General features: G+C 37.9%; 1 protein-coding gene across 3 annotated transcripts in view; it reads right to left on the minus strand.

The window, feature by feature from the left end:
* The window catches only part of LOC114626443 (contactin-associated protein like 5-1), an 867,232-nt gene that overhangs the window by 636,551 nt on the left and 214,089 nt on the right, over nucleotides 1–16,592 (minus strand). For all 3 annotated transcript variants that reach the window (XM_028773852.1, XM_028773850.1, XM_028773851.1), the window contains exon 3: nucleotides 13,221–13,414. In XM_028773852.1, the coding sequence (XP_028629685.1) occupies nucleotides 13,221–13,414 (194 nt within the window). The remainder of the gene's footprint in view (nucleotides 1–13,220; nucleotides 13,415–16,592) is intronic.

The following is a 16,592-nucleotide window of genomic DNA, read 5'->3' on the forward strand; positions in this document are numbered from 1 at the left end:
CACACACACACACATATATATATATATATATATATATATATATGTATATATGTATATTTACAGAGGTAAAAAGGCTTATCATAAAAAAATCAATACAACAGGGGTTTTAGTATACAGGTAAATGAGTTATGCTTCAGGCACTTTAATTTGTTAATGTGAGCGAATATCTTGGGATGAGAGTCAGGGAAACTTCTGAACAGGAAACCTTTTGGTTAGGTTTTATTACCACGACTATAAAAATAAAATCTGAATAATTTCTCTCAAATGATTGACGTCCGTATGGCAAAGCTGACTGGGAAAATACTACACACCGTTCAGATGCAGTGTGGCAATGAAACATATTTACATAAATGTCCCCATGACTGTCTTTGTGCCCTTAACCGCTGCCTTCACAAACCAAAAAGATGATGACGCACAGAGTAAGATCCACTAGTATAACTCTCATGAGGGTGGGGACCAGCGAGGGAGGAAGGAAGAGGGAGGAAGGAAGCATAAACAAGGACAGAGGCGATGCCACTAGGCGACCAAGACGCGCATTCTCACTGAAATAAATAGGGGCTCTTGAACTGACATCTGAGGAAACAAAGATTAGTGTTGTGCTTAGTAGAGAGGCAAAAGGACCCACGGAGAGTGCCTCAGGCCGGGGACAGTCTCTCTATAGCACTAGAGGCTGGCTGGAGGCAGTCTAGAGTCTCCTAGCACGGAGACCCCACCATCCGCAATGGTGGAGATGGCAGCTCTCCGCATCTTTTTTACAATAGATAGCCCCAACCAGCCATCCCAACAAAGAAAAACACCTCCCAATTAACGTATAAGCATGTTGATTATCTACACTGATGATTCATCTAAAGAAACAGGAGAAGCTGTCAGGTGAGCAGAAAACACTGCCAGGAAGGTATGCATGGTGAGCATTTTCCCAGTATGATTGACAGACTGGAAAAAGGCCTTTTCCTTTAAAGACTGATGTCCATGTGCAATAAAGGGTGGTGGTGGGGATTAAAGGGGACTGCCTCTGCCCTCCACCATTAATCACCATGGGAAGAACAGCTAGTGGTGACAAACCTGTCCCCTACAGTCCGCATGGAGTTCTGATTGTACTATGCTAGGTATAGGTAACCGCTTTCGCTTTTCTTTTCAATAGTAAGAGTTAAGTCAAGAAATGAGTGATGCAGGATTTTTTGATAACTTCAGTACAGTACAGTTCTAAGGGCCCTATTTTTTTAAAGTTGTAGTTTTAAGTGTGTGTGTGTGTGTGTGTGTGTGTGTAAATGAGTGCAATGCCAGCAGAGGCTACAGGTATTGGATCCACTGGAGCTGGAGTTGCAAGTGGTTGTGACTATCCATACATGGATGATGAAAACCAAACTGAAATCAGGTCTGTGAGTTCTTAACTGATGAGTTCCCTTCTTCTCTGGGGAGCTGTTCTCTCTAATACCTTTGAAGAAAACAAATCAATAGTATCTTCATTTATAGGCTATAGCTCAGTTTCTAATATATTCGAGGGTTACAGAGTATAATAATTATTTTCAAGGCAAGTTGGGGATGCCAGTTACATGTTGTGGTCCCATTTGGCATTTTCCTGTGTTTCAAAACAGTGTATAAAGTATCTGTATACTATTAGACAGAGGAAGGATTTTCTTCATGTGAACCATTATAGACATGACATATAGGCATAGACATGAAACAAATCAACTCTGCACACTCCATATTTTGCTTGTGGAGTTGGTCCATTTTTATGATTACCCTGCATCTGTCAACTTTGCATTATCGCTCTTTGCTTGAGCTCACACTGAGGCAACAACAATAAAGACTTCCTTAAGAGCAATTGTGACTTATGGTTTTTATATCACACTTTTCTCCTTAGCACTGGCTGCTACTGTGATAATGAGCTTAATAATCTTATTGAAGATGAGTTTTCTTTGAGCTTTTTTTCCTTTCTTAAAAGCCAGGAGGAGTCTTTGTTTCCAGGAGCTCTTTCCTGGGCTTTCCATTTGACTATATACCTAGTAGATACCTGGCGTTTCAGAATTTGACCTAAAGTTCTTTACTTTCAGCATCTGTATGACCCAAAGGCTCTTCTATAGCTCCTCTGATTGCTGCAAGGCCTCTGAGCTAATTGTCTTTAATGAGCTTGCCTGCATAACTCTGCCCAAGGAGAGATTATCTGTCCCATTGAGCTTTCAGTTTATGACAAAAAAAAAAAAAGAAAGAAAGAAAAAAATCTGACACCTTAGGCTTGTTCTTTCTTTTGTATACAAAACTCAAATTAAAGAAACTGAGAATAGGTGTCCTCTAGTTACCTGAACTAAGTGGATGTCACACACTGGCTTTAATAATGGTCGTGGTTTTCACCACTTTTAGCTCTGGTCAAATTCATCAAATGCATGAATAAACTTATGGTTTACAGAGAGCTTCACAAAGTGAGGGCCTGACCAGCTGCCCCACAATCACTTGATATTTTTTTAGAAATTTAAATTTTTGGCCCGACTCTGACCTATTAGGTCAGATGTTCTACAAGCAGATCTCAGCACACTGCCTTAACAAGCACTGTGGGGCATTTTGAGGCATGCTCATTTTTGAAAATCCCTTTTTGCAGGTTATATGAGGACAGCATCCAAATTACACTTGCTTTTCAAGGGAGGGAACTAAGCTTCATAGGGATTTAGTTATCTATCAGAGCCAGAGATTATTTTAAACTTCAAAGCAGAGACAAAATATAGAAGAAAACAACAGCTTAAAGATGAAACACAAATTGCATGTACAGTATAAGAAGCTCAGTAATGGGGGTGGAGATGGCTTGGTTTGTAAAGTGCTTGGTGTGCAAAGTAAGGATCTGAGTCCAAGCCCATGAACCCAAGTGAAAAGTTGGATGTGGGAATGTGCATTTGTAATCCAAGCACTGGACAGGAAGAGACAAGCAGATCCCTGAGTTCTACTAGTGCTCACCCAGCAGAGCCAAACTCAAGAGATCCAGCCTACTGAGAAAAACTGTCTCCATAAATACCTGACAGAAGACCTAAATTTTAGGTCTGGCTTCCATATGCAGGCACACACATGTGTGTGTACATCAGTACACATACACACATACACATACACACACATCAGTAAAGAGAAGGCAATTAAAAATAACTCTCTCTCTCTCTCTCTCTCTCTCTCTCTCAGATATTATAATTAATTCAATCCAGTAAATTTAAAGAAGCAAAAAATATGTTAAAATTGAAATATCTATTCTGATTTCTTCTATTCTAAGGAGAAAGTCTTCAGAACCTAATTGATTTATATATATTGAAAATATTATACACAGAAGTTCCTGGGCAACATGGAGTACATTGACAACAAATTTAATTTCATAACTGGATTTAGAATAATTAATTTTAAGCATATTGTTCCAGTCCTTTTATATTAGCTGCTTGATCATATCCCACTATAAATGCACCCAGGGTGGGGATTGCAGTTATCTGACTTTTCATAGAAAGTGTCCATATGAATATTAATTCTGATGACTGCATAATGACTCCCTGTCCATGGAATGTATGTAAATACCTTCGGAATAAATGTGAGAAAGCATTAGCTTCCTGAAGAGGCTGGACCCCACACAGGAAAGTGCCCTGAAACATCACAGCTAGTTCTTACATTAAAAAATACAAACAGATGAGCATCAGTCAGGAAATTTTAAGATTAAGTATAAAGTCAGAGGCCTAGAAGGAAGCCTGCTGAGGCTGGAGCAAAAACCAGCTGTTCGTTAGGACACTTGTTTCTTCCTCCCTCTTCAGCAGGATTCCTTCACGCTTAAGGGTATCCCAGGTTAGCAAAGACCATAGACAGCCACTGGGCATCTCAAAGAGAACACTGAGCTTCAGAAGTCTATACTTCGGGATTTAAAGCTGGATCAATGTGACTATAAGACTCCATTTCCAGGTACTTTCTAACACCCCAAGCAAGGTAATCTGTAAGCCACTTTGCTTGAGCAGGAAGTGTGGAGGAATGAAGGCTGGATGTTAGGAAGCAAGTATGTCTACACCTGCCACAGCTGGTATCAATGATATTCTAAGGCAGGGCAAGTTACAATTCTATTCAGTGGCACAGCAGGAATCCAACCTACTTCATGGTGGCAACTGAATTTTGCACTGGTGGTCTCTGTTATGTTGAGAGCCTGGGTGTATAGAGTTTTTCATTTATTTCTGTTTAAAACAGCTTGTGTTAGTTATTTGGGAGTTTTACTGAAAAATTCATGTATAGGTATATATGTATTCATATGTTTATCCATTCTTTGAGAATTTCATACGTCTTTTGATTATATTCACCTCTCACTTCTCCATTTCCACCCAGATGCTTATCCCTAATCCCACCCCCTACTTCTTTTAATTTTCTTGTTCTTTTTAGACAAGACTGTCTCACAGCAGATTATCTGTTCATCTCGTTCGTACAGTATTTCTCCTCATTTGTAATAGTCCTTGAGCCTTAGGTGTTGTTGGGTTGTATTATAAATATATTAGTTGTGGAGAGGCATCCCATGGGCAGTTGATCCTGCATTTTCTCCAGTCCTGGCTTCTGTAGTTGTCTGTCTGCTATAAAAAAAAAACTTCTTTGATGAGGGTAAGAGCTGCACATATCTGTGGGTATGAAGATAAGTATTCACAATGCAGTCAGAGATTATACTGGTTTAAGAAAACAGGTACAGGAAGATTTCCTATAGGCCCCATGGCCTCTGCAGCCTTGTGTAGTTGGCTAGTAATGCAGTAGCAGATATGAATTCCTTCCTACCAAGGCCTTAAGTTCAAGTCCAGGCTGCAGTTAATTACTCCCAGGACATAAATACCACTCCTGCACCTTCAGGAATATCTTGCCAGATTGGTCATTGTTGTGGTATGTAGGCGTTATAGGCTGGATAGGGATACTGGCTACTTTTTTTCTGGAGCAGCTTTCGTGGCTCCTTTGAACATTATTTTTACTAATCCTCAGGGCATCTTCGAGCTCAGAACTACATTAATCCCTACAAGTTCTATGTCCAGAGAGTGTGGTGTCTTCGGCAGTAGAGTTGAGCCTTCTTTTTCTGTACCAAGGATAACAATGATAACCTAGATTCCTTAGAGTCTCATGGACTCCCCTGACCAACAACTGATTAGTTTTTTTAAACTCAAAAAATTTTGAGTTAGATAATGGATTTTGTTTCTGGGTGTATATTGTCATTCCAAGTAGCATAGCTTTAATTAGTATATATGCTTATACACAAACATGTATTTTATGTAATATTAAATAAACATAAAGTAATATAATTCCTTAGTCTTTTTGCAAAACACATAGTACTATTTATCCTTCCTCTTTGGTCTTTAATGTTTAGCTCAAAAACTAACAAGCATAGTGTATACTTCTAAGTGTGTATGTGTGAGGAAACAAATGAAAGATATATCTTTAAAATCTGGGCAGTCACTAGCCGCAGTGGCTGGTTTCCTTAGTTATAGTACTCTGGAGGCCTGAGGCTGGGACCAATAATGAGTAAACCACTGTGTTCCAGGCAACAAAAATCACAGCAAACGTCTTTGATGGTATGTTGTTCTATGTAGTCTTATTACCTTATGTTAAAGGTGTTAAGATAAAAACTGTGAAGATGGAGCAGAGGCTAAGAATGTTCTCTATACAAATGTGAAGGGCTTTGTCTATGAATGCATGCCTTGAACTCTCATAAAAAAAGATCAAATAAACAAAACGATAGGTTTGACCCTGGGCTTACCTGTACACTCAGGGGTATCAGGGACTAAGGCAGGACAAGTTTCACTGAGTAGACCTGTCCCAAGTCAGAAAGTGACAGAACGGAACACACAACATCTGCCTTTATTTTCAGAATGCACAGAAATGTGTAGCAAATACTAAGTACATGTTAAAATGCAGGCTGTGTTACATAGGAGCCATAATTTAGTCTCTTATTGGTTCTGGATATACAGGAGAGGAAGAGAGTGCATTTTTAAGTCTCTCTTCATATAGCCTGGCACTAGGCGTAAAATGAGAGTTTAAAAAACATATGTCAATATTAATGAGCTTCTTTCTCTCAAATTATTTTCTGAAGTTGGTAGGCTTAAAATACTATATCAAACAGTGATCAATACTCAGGACATGATAAGAAATATTTGGCGAATAAATGTGTGTAAATTAAGAAGATAGAAGAGCATCTCCCAGAAAATTTGGGAGCTGTTCGATGATTAAATTAGGGAACTGATGGCTGAAATGTGTAATCCATTGTTTCAATTGACCTCAGAGTTGAGAAAGTGTTGTGTAACCAATGCAGCCTTATATGTGCAAACAGAGTCTAGAAAATGACAGAAACCATAAAACATCACAATCCATAGGCTGAAGTATTGGTTAGTAAAAAGGAGTATGATCCTGCAAACAAGAAATGCAAAATGAATCTGAAGGAGACACAAGGTACTCAGAGGACAGTGAAAGGCTGGTATATCTGTGGCTTTTCTGGCTGACAGGAAGCAATGTAAAGGAGAGGCATTTACTCTAGGTAACACTTTGAGGGAATACAATTCCTTATGGGTACATGGCTGTAGGAATGGGAGGCTGTTCTTCACACTGTAGCTGCTGTCAGGAAGCTGAGTAGAAACACAGATTAAGCAGTTTTCTGTCCATCACATCTTCCCACAAAATACTTTATAGCAGAATTTCCAGGGAGGCTTGAGTTTCTGCTTTGATTTAGCTGAACATTATATTCTGTAATCTTGGTGAAGGCTGCTTCATCTGTATAATCAGAGAGCATCTATTTCTGACTGCTAGTGCTTTTAGGCTAAGCTACTACCTATTGGCTTGTGTTTAGACATTATTTACATGAGGAGCTGTGTTTGTAAATTGGATCAGTCACTGTGATAAAGGCGAGCTTTCTTGAACTTTTGAAATGTCAGTGTCTTCTGTGAAATAGAAGAAACTTACTATGCATCAATAAGAGATAAAATAATGTGCTCATAATCTTATCAGAGTGTCCCTGTGCTTGTAGGTCTGGTTAAAGATGTGCTGTACAGAAGTAAATGTCCAGGAGACAGATAAGCAAAGGAAATCACTTTGAACTTTGGGAAGCTGTCTTCTGAACTAGGATTATCCGTTCATAGATACTGCCTTGAAAACTTCTTCGTTTCCTCAAGGACATGAATCCACAAGTTATTGGTTTCCCCAGGGATCTTATCCATGTTCTTCACATACTTCAGACAACCGTATTCATGTTATCATGTAAAGAATGAGTAGAGCTCTACCCTCTTGGAAAAAGTGACCTGCATCAAATGCAAGGTGGTCTTTCGTGGACTGCTTAGAGTTGAGGAAGATGTGAGTGGCAGGTCAGCTAGATATCTACATGATCCAAACAGAAGAATGTACCAGCAGCAAATGTTTGTCTGAAATCTGGACCTGCAATGGGCTTCTTGGAGTACCCTTGCAGAAGATAATTTAAGCAAATTATTACAAAGATAATGTGGTGACCAGATTTGAAAAAGGAAAACACAGGCAGAGAAATTTTAGACCCCAGGACTCACACTAGTTATCTATGCTTCTGGTTTTGTGGGTTTTTTTTGTTTTTTTTTTGTTTTGTTTTGTTTTTTGTGAATACAATGAAGAGAGTGTGGCAGTGCTGATGTCATCAGTGATTTTAAGTGACTTGAAAGTCAAGTAGAAAAGACATGGATTGAATCACAGAAAAAAATTATTGTAACTTTTGATGGATGTGTAACAGCAAGCAGGAGAATCAAGTAGTTTATTTGTACTGTCTCACTGCAGAGCTAAATACTAAGCTCAGAAAAAGGCTCAGTGTGTAAATCCTCTGTCCTCTAGCCTGATTACTTGAGTTATATTACTGGAAAACACAGAGCAGAATTGGAGAACAGACATTTGCAGCTTGTCATCTAACTTACAAGTGTATCCTACCAACTCACACAAAGCAAAACTCTCTGGCTCAGGCTGCTACTCAAAGTTAGAATTTTAATCTTTGTATTCTCTGGCCTGTCTACATCACAATTTAGAGAGACTTTAGATCCACTAGGTATCTTAAATTTGTTGCCAAATCTGTGCCTGAGATACCTTCACTGATCAGTGAGTGGCCAGGAGCTCAGTTTGTTAATAAATTATGAGGCTTTACTAAGTGGCTGCTCAATGGATCATTCATGAATGATCCACTGAGTATCAGATCAGAAACTCTCCAAATTGGATTTGTAGTGCACTGGGATTTTGTCCTGTCTATTTCAAAGGTGTCTTTTAAAGGTCCTTATTCAGAAGTGAACCTGGGTGCCAATCAATTGATGCACCATACTAAGTGTGCTATTTATATAATCTGGCATACCTATTTTCAAAAGTATTATAAATGGAATCATATCAAACTTCAGGCCTTTGCAGATAACCAAATGAGCCATGTGATAAAAGTATTGAGAGAGAACTTGCCTGTCATGACTCAGGTCATAAATTTCATCCATGGCAACACACACACAAACACACACACACGGACATGCACATTCACGTGCATACACACATGCACATGCACATGCACACACACCCACATACACTTAAAACAAGATGCTAAAGGGAAGGCTCAGCATGGAAGGTGTTGACTTCACAATCATGAAGACCTCAGTTTTAATTCCGAGAACTAAAAGCTGAGTGTTTATTATCCTGTTGCTCAAGAAACAATAGCACCTTAGAACAAGCTGTCCAGCTACTCTAGATAAAGAGTGAGCTCTGGGTTCATTGAGAGAACCTGTTTCAAAAAAAAAAAAAAGAAAAGAAAAAGGAGAAAACCATAAATGAAGATACTCTCAGTATCTTCCATGGGATTCCATAAATAATACTACACATGGACACATATCAAACTGTAAAGAGGAAGTTGAACATCTATATGTGTCATTTCACATTCATGTCAGTAAGCATATGTACACATTCTCATATGGCACACACATACAAAAAAAAAGCTAAATCTATTCTTAAAAGTCCATGGAAATGTCTGTTCAAGAATTTCTCTACTGCTCTCAGCCAGCATACTTAATGAAGCTGATATTTAGTATTGATGGGTTTAAGTAGTAGGGTTATATGAAAAATTAAAATGACTCATTCAAATAGTTGCGTTAAAAAATTTCTATCTCTTTGTCTATTTTATTTCCAGAGTCTGTGACTTTACTTCTACAGAGAAAATTAAACTAAAATTTCAGAAGGAAAAGTTAAGGTAATTTATTGTGTGTGTAGTGTGTACATGTATGTGCTTGCATGCATATTTATGTTGGTATGTTGAGGCCAGAGGTCAGCATTATTTTCACCTTATGTTTTGAGAAATGTTTTCTAACTAAACTTGGAAATCACTAGTTTGACTAGACTGGCTAGCCAGCAAACACAAGAGGTCACCCATTTCCTATTCTCCAGAGTTAGGATTACAAGTATGGCCCCATGTCCACTTTTTCTTTTGTTTTCCTTTTTTCTTTTCTTTTTTCTCTTATCATATATATATATATATATATATATATATATATATATATATATATATACACGTACACGTACACATACACATACTAGGGAATGGAACTCAGATCCTCATGCCTTTATGGCAAATGTTCCATGTGCTATGCCATCTCTCATACCTAAGGCAATAAGACAATGTATTTGACCACAGCATATTTTGATATAAGTTCCAATATTAGGTAAGAAGGAGTATTTTTTTGTGAAATGTTTTTAAAATACCAGTTTGACGTACTCTCCTAGGCCTTTTCAGTGTTTAGACAGTATTTGCAATACACGGATATAGTTAATGATTTTTTACTTCTATTTTTAGCAGTGTATAAATTAAACAATGATGTTTAATATTGTTCTTTCAGAATAGATCTGACAAGGTTCACAATTCAAGTAAGAAAAAAATGAGAATCTTCTAAAAAAGTTAGTAAGAAAGGAGAAACAGACTGTAATTTCAAAAGCAAGTATAATTAGAAATAAAACTTAATTTTGACTAATGGGGCCTGGTCATTGTCAAGACTGTTGAGGGTTTACAGGATAGGGTGAGTGAAGTCTTTCCAAACAACCTGTAGCTCTAAGAACCTTGGTGATTCCATAGTTCTTTTTCTAAACACCCTAAAATTAGTCCAGTTTGTAAAGGCTTAATTTTCCATAGATGTATAAGAGTGGGGTGGTTGCCTTGAAAGGAAAAATAAAAACAAATAAACTTTTGAAATTTAAGTGAATCAACAGGTCAAGCAAGGTTTAGAGTCCTTTGCTAGCTGTTCCACAGGCACAGAGACAGGCTTCCTTGAAATGTTTCCTGAGTCATAGAGGGGCTGAGAGAAGGGCATTTAGATCTGAAGGAAATGAAACTTGGAACATTTTTAAAAACATGGAAACAAAATAACTCAAAACTGCAATTTTGTCTGAAAACAACCAGTTCTTATAAAAAACTCCACAGAAAATAAATGATCTCACATTCAATTTCACCCCTAAAGTCAACATAAAAATTTAAAATTGCTCCCATGACAGAAAGAATGCTTATTTCTCACTACAAACTCAACAGCAAAGCAAGCACAAATCTGTAAAAATTGATGTTGACTTCAATATTGAGAAAATAGATAGACAAGCATTCTAAGATTATTTTCAAAATGAAAAGCAGCCAAAGATCAGCCTCAGATTGCTGAGGGGTTCTGAGGAAGGGGTGTTTGGGAACAGCAAAAAAAAAAAAGACTCAAAAGTCAAATCACTGGGTAGAAGCTGACAGCCTGTGTTCTGTTTGACACGTCTTTCTCTGGAGATCATCAGACAGCTCAGCTCTGTAGACCAAAGCCCCAAATCTTTTATTTACATGCCAATTCAATTATCACTTCCAGGCTCCCTTTGATTATTCTACCAGTTAGCAATTTTGCTATTCACCCCTTGACTCCTAGGAAAAGAGATCAAGCTCATTTTTCTTAACATTGCAAATGAACCCAGAGATTTGTGCTTTTTTAAGCACAGACAATAAGATAGCTGGGTGGGATATCGCTCTGAGATTTCTACTCTGACCACATCTGGACATAAATTCTCTTTTTCCCAGGCTGACTTTGAACTCAGGAATCTGCTGGCTTTGTATCTTTCTGACAAGCTGGCTCGTACTGCAGCTGTCTCTGTTCTTTTATGTCCATGAAGCTCCTCATATCATTAATATTATATCTTATATTTTCCATAGTTGAGAAATCCTGTTTATATATTTTTGAACTCATGCTTTCAGAGTTCTTTCCCACAGCCTTGAGCAATGTTCTGAAGGTCATAGCATTTACCAGTTTTGTTAAGTCATAGCTTTGCCTCCTGGAAACTTGCTGTTTCTGAAGATCATAAAGTCATTAACCCTGGCAGATGGGATATTCAGTGATGATCGTGGCAGGGAGAATATTTCCCAAAGGAACAACATGAAGTTTTATAAGTATAATACAAACAAGCCTCTTGTCCAGCAACCATCAACACTCATAGAGACCCACACCCTGCTGGCTCTGTTACAAGGGCAGGAACTACATCACACAATCCCTTCAATGACCATGCAGGACTTGTCAAGAAGCCATGCCCAGTGAGAATATTGCAGCTAATGTTGTAAGTGACCCACATAAAGATTACAATAGACCATGTTTGCTAACTAACTAGGATATTTACCTTATTCGCTGTCTCAATTAGAGACTCAGATAAAGAATCAGCAGCAAATATCAATGAATCTAAAATACATTGTTTACAATAAGGTTGGGCTAATACTGAAAGATGACTTAAGTGAAGTCAAGGCTGGAGCCAAAGTTTCTTTGAAGAGGAAAGACTATGTTATATATCACCATGTGTTCATATTTTATGTTCTTTTAGAAAAAAAATTGTGATTTTTTTCTCCTAAATGAAAAAATAGCATTTATTAATATTATTTTATTCAAAGCATTGTTTCTATCTTCATATGCACATATAATTTCATACATGTGTTCATGCTCACAGAGGTGTGCCCTGGTGTGTGGATGTATGAAGCTGTCTTCAGGTATCTTTTTGTCTCTACCACTCATTATCTATTTAGTTAGTGTCTATTGTCTTTCCATCAAGTCTTTATAGCCAGCATGCTCTGGGGGACACGATGCCTGCCACCACAACTCCATGGCCTTTCTGTGGGTTTCAGGGATCTGAACTCCATCCTTGTCCTTTGACTGTAAGCACTGTGCATGCTTAGCCAAGTACCCAATCCCTAAACTCCAGCCTCTAGAGACATCTCCAGGTAGATATGCCTCTTGTCCCTGCTTTTTTTTCTTATGGTTTCCTGACAAGTTGTACTTATAGGAAGTTCACAAATGTGGGATTTCAGTGGGAAATAAAGTCCTATTTTATAACTTACAACATGTGTCAATCTCAAACTGATAATTACTGACAGTGCCAGTATAAGTCTAAACATTGCCATTTTTTTCTATATATTAATGTTTTTTGAACCTTGAATGATAGCTGTTCAGCACAATCAGAGAAGTATACATATTCCTCTCACATAATCTGACACTTAGCAACATTGTACAGGTGACATAGTTTAGTTATTTGAGCAAGTTACATAAACTAATGTTGGCAGAAATATCCTCAGCCATTATAATGGTGACTGTTAATTGTTAATTTAACAGAATCTATAGTCAGCTGATAGGTGAACATCTGAGCATGTCTAGGTGAACATCTGAGCATGTCTGTAGGGAACTATCTTGATTGTCCTAGTAGAGATAGGAACACCTGCCCACTGTGGGTGGTAGCATTCCATAGTTAAGAACCCAGAGAAAGATTATGGATGCTATGAGACCAGCCTCCTCAAGCCTACACAGCTGTGAATTTTCTGCTGGGATAGATGATAGCCTTAAACCATAAGAAAATTCTCACTTATATTGTTTTATTGTAAGAATTTTACCACATTGCAAGGGACAAAAGAAAGTAAGATAGCCAATGACACCGTCTTATTGACAACCAGATTTTTGTCACCATGTTTTCTAGTTTTATAGATCATATAAAAGATTTTGTCTTAAAATCATCAAAATTGCTAGTAAAGGTGAACTATATTGATATTCTGATTTCCCTTGGGATAGAACTACACTTGAATCAGGGCCTATGTGTAATCTCATTATTTCTGAATGGACACAGGTCAGTGATCAATCCCCCACAGATTGGGTACTGTAAGATGGCAGAGACACATACTGGTTAGTATTAACACATCTCATCTTTATTCACTGGAAAAGGAAAGAATTTCCTACCCAGATGCTGTCTTCTTGATTGTACTGTTGCCAGTTGTGCCCCGTGTCACTAAGCATCAGGCGATAGCTTGTCACCCAGTCAGAGCTCCCATATCTTCCCTGTGTGGCTATAGCTGTAATCTCCACTCTGTTTCCTAGGTCAATCTGGAGCCACTGTTGGGCATTAGAATCTGCTGGGGACCAACCACCAGTTCCTGGAACAGAATGAAAGAGAGACTTGTAATAATTCCTTAGACAGTTACCATTTCCTATGTCAAAGACCAATGATACTCTGTTCAGTAGTTAAGATACAATTCCTGCCTCTAAACTTAAATTCTTAATACATTCAGAACCAATTTTCTGCCTCATATTTCAGGGCACCAGGCTCAAGAAAAGTGCTGTGTTTATGATGCCACTCCTTTCTTTCCTCCTTCCTTCTTCTATTCTTCTCTCATTTGCTCCTTCTTTCCTTTGTTCCCCCCACATCAGTACTACAAATCTACTAGGAGACTTATATTTTACTGTGGATACAAAGATCAAAACAAAAACATTCATTGAGCCTTTCATGGGCATCATTTACTTATTTAACAATTATTCTCCATGTTCTCCATGAGGAGAATTCTGGACGAGAGGGAAAGAAAAGTTAAAAGAAAACCTGTGGAAAACCTGCACAGGATAAGAACAGAAGTTACAATACTGGCATAGGGAAGTACTCAGAAATGTCTTTGAAAGACAGAGACAGTAAAGCTGAATCCTGAAGGCAGGATGACCTGGGAAGGTGAAGATCAGCCAGAAAGTTGAGAAGCAGACAGTTCTGCAATCACCCATGCATAGGAAACAGAGGCGAGAATGGTATATAAACAACCACAGTTCATGAAGAAATCTGGCAAATTTCATGTGTAATCCACTCTACCAATATGCACAAGGACTTTGTAACAGCTACTTGGCTCCTAGATCATTTATGAAATTTGATATTCATAGATAATCAATATTTTTTATCTCAGAATTGGAAGCCTCAAAGTTTTTGTCTTCATCTGAAGTAGGAACAAATAAATCAGTATAAACTTTTGCTAACTGTTGAATTCCCAAGTGTTTTGAAACCTGGGATGAGGGTTATTGCAGAGTGATTGGTGGAAATCAATTATTTTGCTTGTCATTTTGTTCAGAACAGGAGGGGAGAGTACTACTAAGCACAATATAATACTTAATAGACTCTCTTTTTCTCCTTAAGCTTTCATGCTAATTCTCTTGATGCTCTAGTTTACCTCCCACCAAGTAGTAGAGCATTTATTCAGACCTCTGCCTGGAAGATGAAGGGCTTTCTGTATTCTGATCCCCACTACACATTTGTTCAGGCCCAGGCTTAACTCATGGACTTTCTATATCCTGGCTTCCAATGCACAGTTCCTCACTGTATTAGACTAAATACTAAATATATTGATAGTAGAACTGAAAGAAAACAGGCAGAAACCTTACTGATTTCAAGACATATGTAGGATATAGGGACTGACTTCAAGTATCAGCTTGTCTCTAGTATTCTTATTTGATAAACTTTCTTTTATTTCCACTAAATAAGAATCAAACAGGGATGAAAATGTTCCATGTTCGTCATCTATTCTGAAATATATTCTTCTTAGAGGTTGGTATGCCACAAACAAGATAAATACTTCGACATACTGATTCTACACTCTTTTCATATTAAGAGGTCTGTGTGTGTGTGAGTGTGTGTGTGTGTGTGTGTGCGTGTAGGGGTGACTGATTTCTTTCTTTCTTTGTATAATATTTCTTTCTTTCCATAGTATTACAGGTATGACCACAAGACTAAGTTTTCAAGAATAAAAGCTGTAAGTAGACTGAGATTACCCTCCTTGACTCCAGTTTTCCCCTTCCTGTGGAAGATACAGTAAATGAGACCTACATGATGCTGAAACAATTTCTGGGAAAGAGGCTGGGAGTCTACACCATTGTATGCTCCCATGTACTTTTAAGACTGAACCAATCAACAATGGGGATAAGAATCAACACTTTTCTTGATCCAGATACTTTATACTGAAATTTACTGTGGTCAGTCTGCTTTACTACCCCCACAATGTCCTATAAAAGAAATAGCATCCATCTCCTGACAGTGGAAGAAAGAAATGCAGAGTTTAAAAAAAATCAGACAGTCTGGATTCAAACACAATTCAGAGACTTCCAGCTCCTTATTTTTAATATTATTTTGTAACAGAAAAATAATGTGTCTAAATCCCAAAAAATCTGAGGCTGAGGAGATGATTTAGTGTGAAAAGAGCATGCAGCTAAGCCTGATCAATTGACTTAAATCCGGAAAACTACATGGTAGAAAGAGGGAACTAAATTTACTAAGTTGTTTCCCATGAATACATCCACACTCACACCCCCTTACAAACACACACACACACACACACACACACACACACACACACACATTCACAAATTTAGAATGATGGAGGCATTAATAAAGAACTGTAAATAGTAGAACAGGAAGGGTTCAGTGTGGTGGAAGATGGGAAGGTAGGGTAAGGAATAAAAAAAAACATGATGAACCTTTGAAAATGGTATGTCAAAACAATTACTGTTGAAGCTTTCTACAATATATACATGCAGATATACAAAATCAGTTTCACTGCAGTTAGCCTATAATGGAAGAAAATGTTTCTCAGCATACTATAGACTCTCAAACAAAAAGATCAGGCCTAGGGCATTGTTTAACTATATGTTAACTGTTAATCAGTTTGTTCAGTGGGATTCCGTACTTCCCTAAAAAAACCTACAGCTGTTGACATTGTTCTTTGTTGCCTTCCAGATCTTGAACGAAGGACACTATTGTAGAATATTCAATATACTTGAGTCACAAGACATGAGGAAATTAAACTTGAATTAATTTTGAAGCTTCATCCATATTGACTACCATCCATCCACAGTGCTGGAAGGTGGTATAATGTCTACTGGAGGGTGGGGGTAGTAGTCATCATTCATAACTAGCTGTGAATCATGTAAGCTACAATAACCATGGCCTTGGTAAGTCATTCCCACTGTTATAGTAATGGCATAAATGTCATGGGAATAACAAACCATTTTCTGACTGGACATAAGTCTTGTTTCACAAGACCCAAACCCAAGGCTAGTTCTGTTAACTATGTCAAAACCCATGGTCAGGCTTTAAATCCTGCTCTACAGGATGTAACTCATGGCTGCTACTCTTAATTGGGGCAAGAACCCATGGCTGTCTTGATCATAGGCCACAGGGGAGATCCTAATACTATTATTCTGCTAAGTGAACATAGTAATAAACTGCTCCATAAAATCTTATCCTTATGCCCCGAAATCACATAAATCAGTACACTTCTGAATCCTCATCAGAAAAGCTTTTTT

This window comes from Grammomys surdaster, unplaced genomic scaffold, assembly GCF_004785775.1.
Source record: "Grammomys surdaster isolate TR1022 unplaced genomic scaffold, NIH_TR_1.0 235, whole genome shotgun sequence".
Taxonomy (NCBI): Eukaryota; Metazoa; Chordata; class Mammalia; order Rodentia; family Muridae; genus Grammomys; species Grammomys surdaster.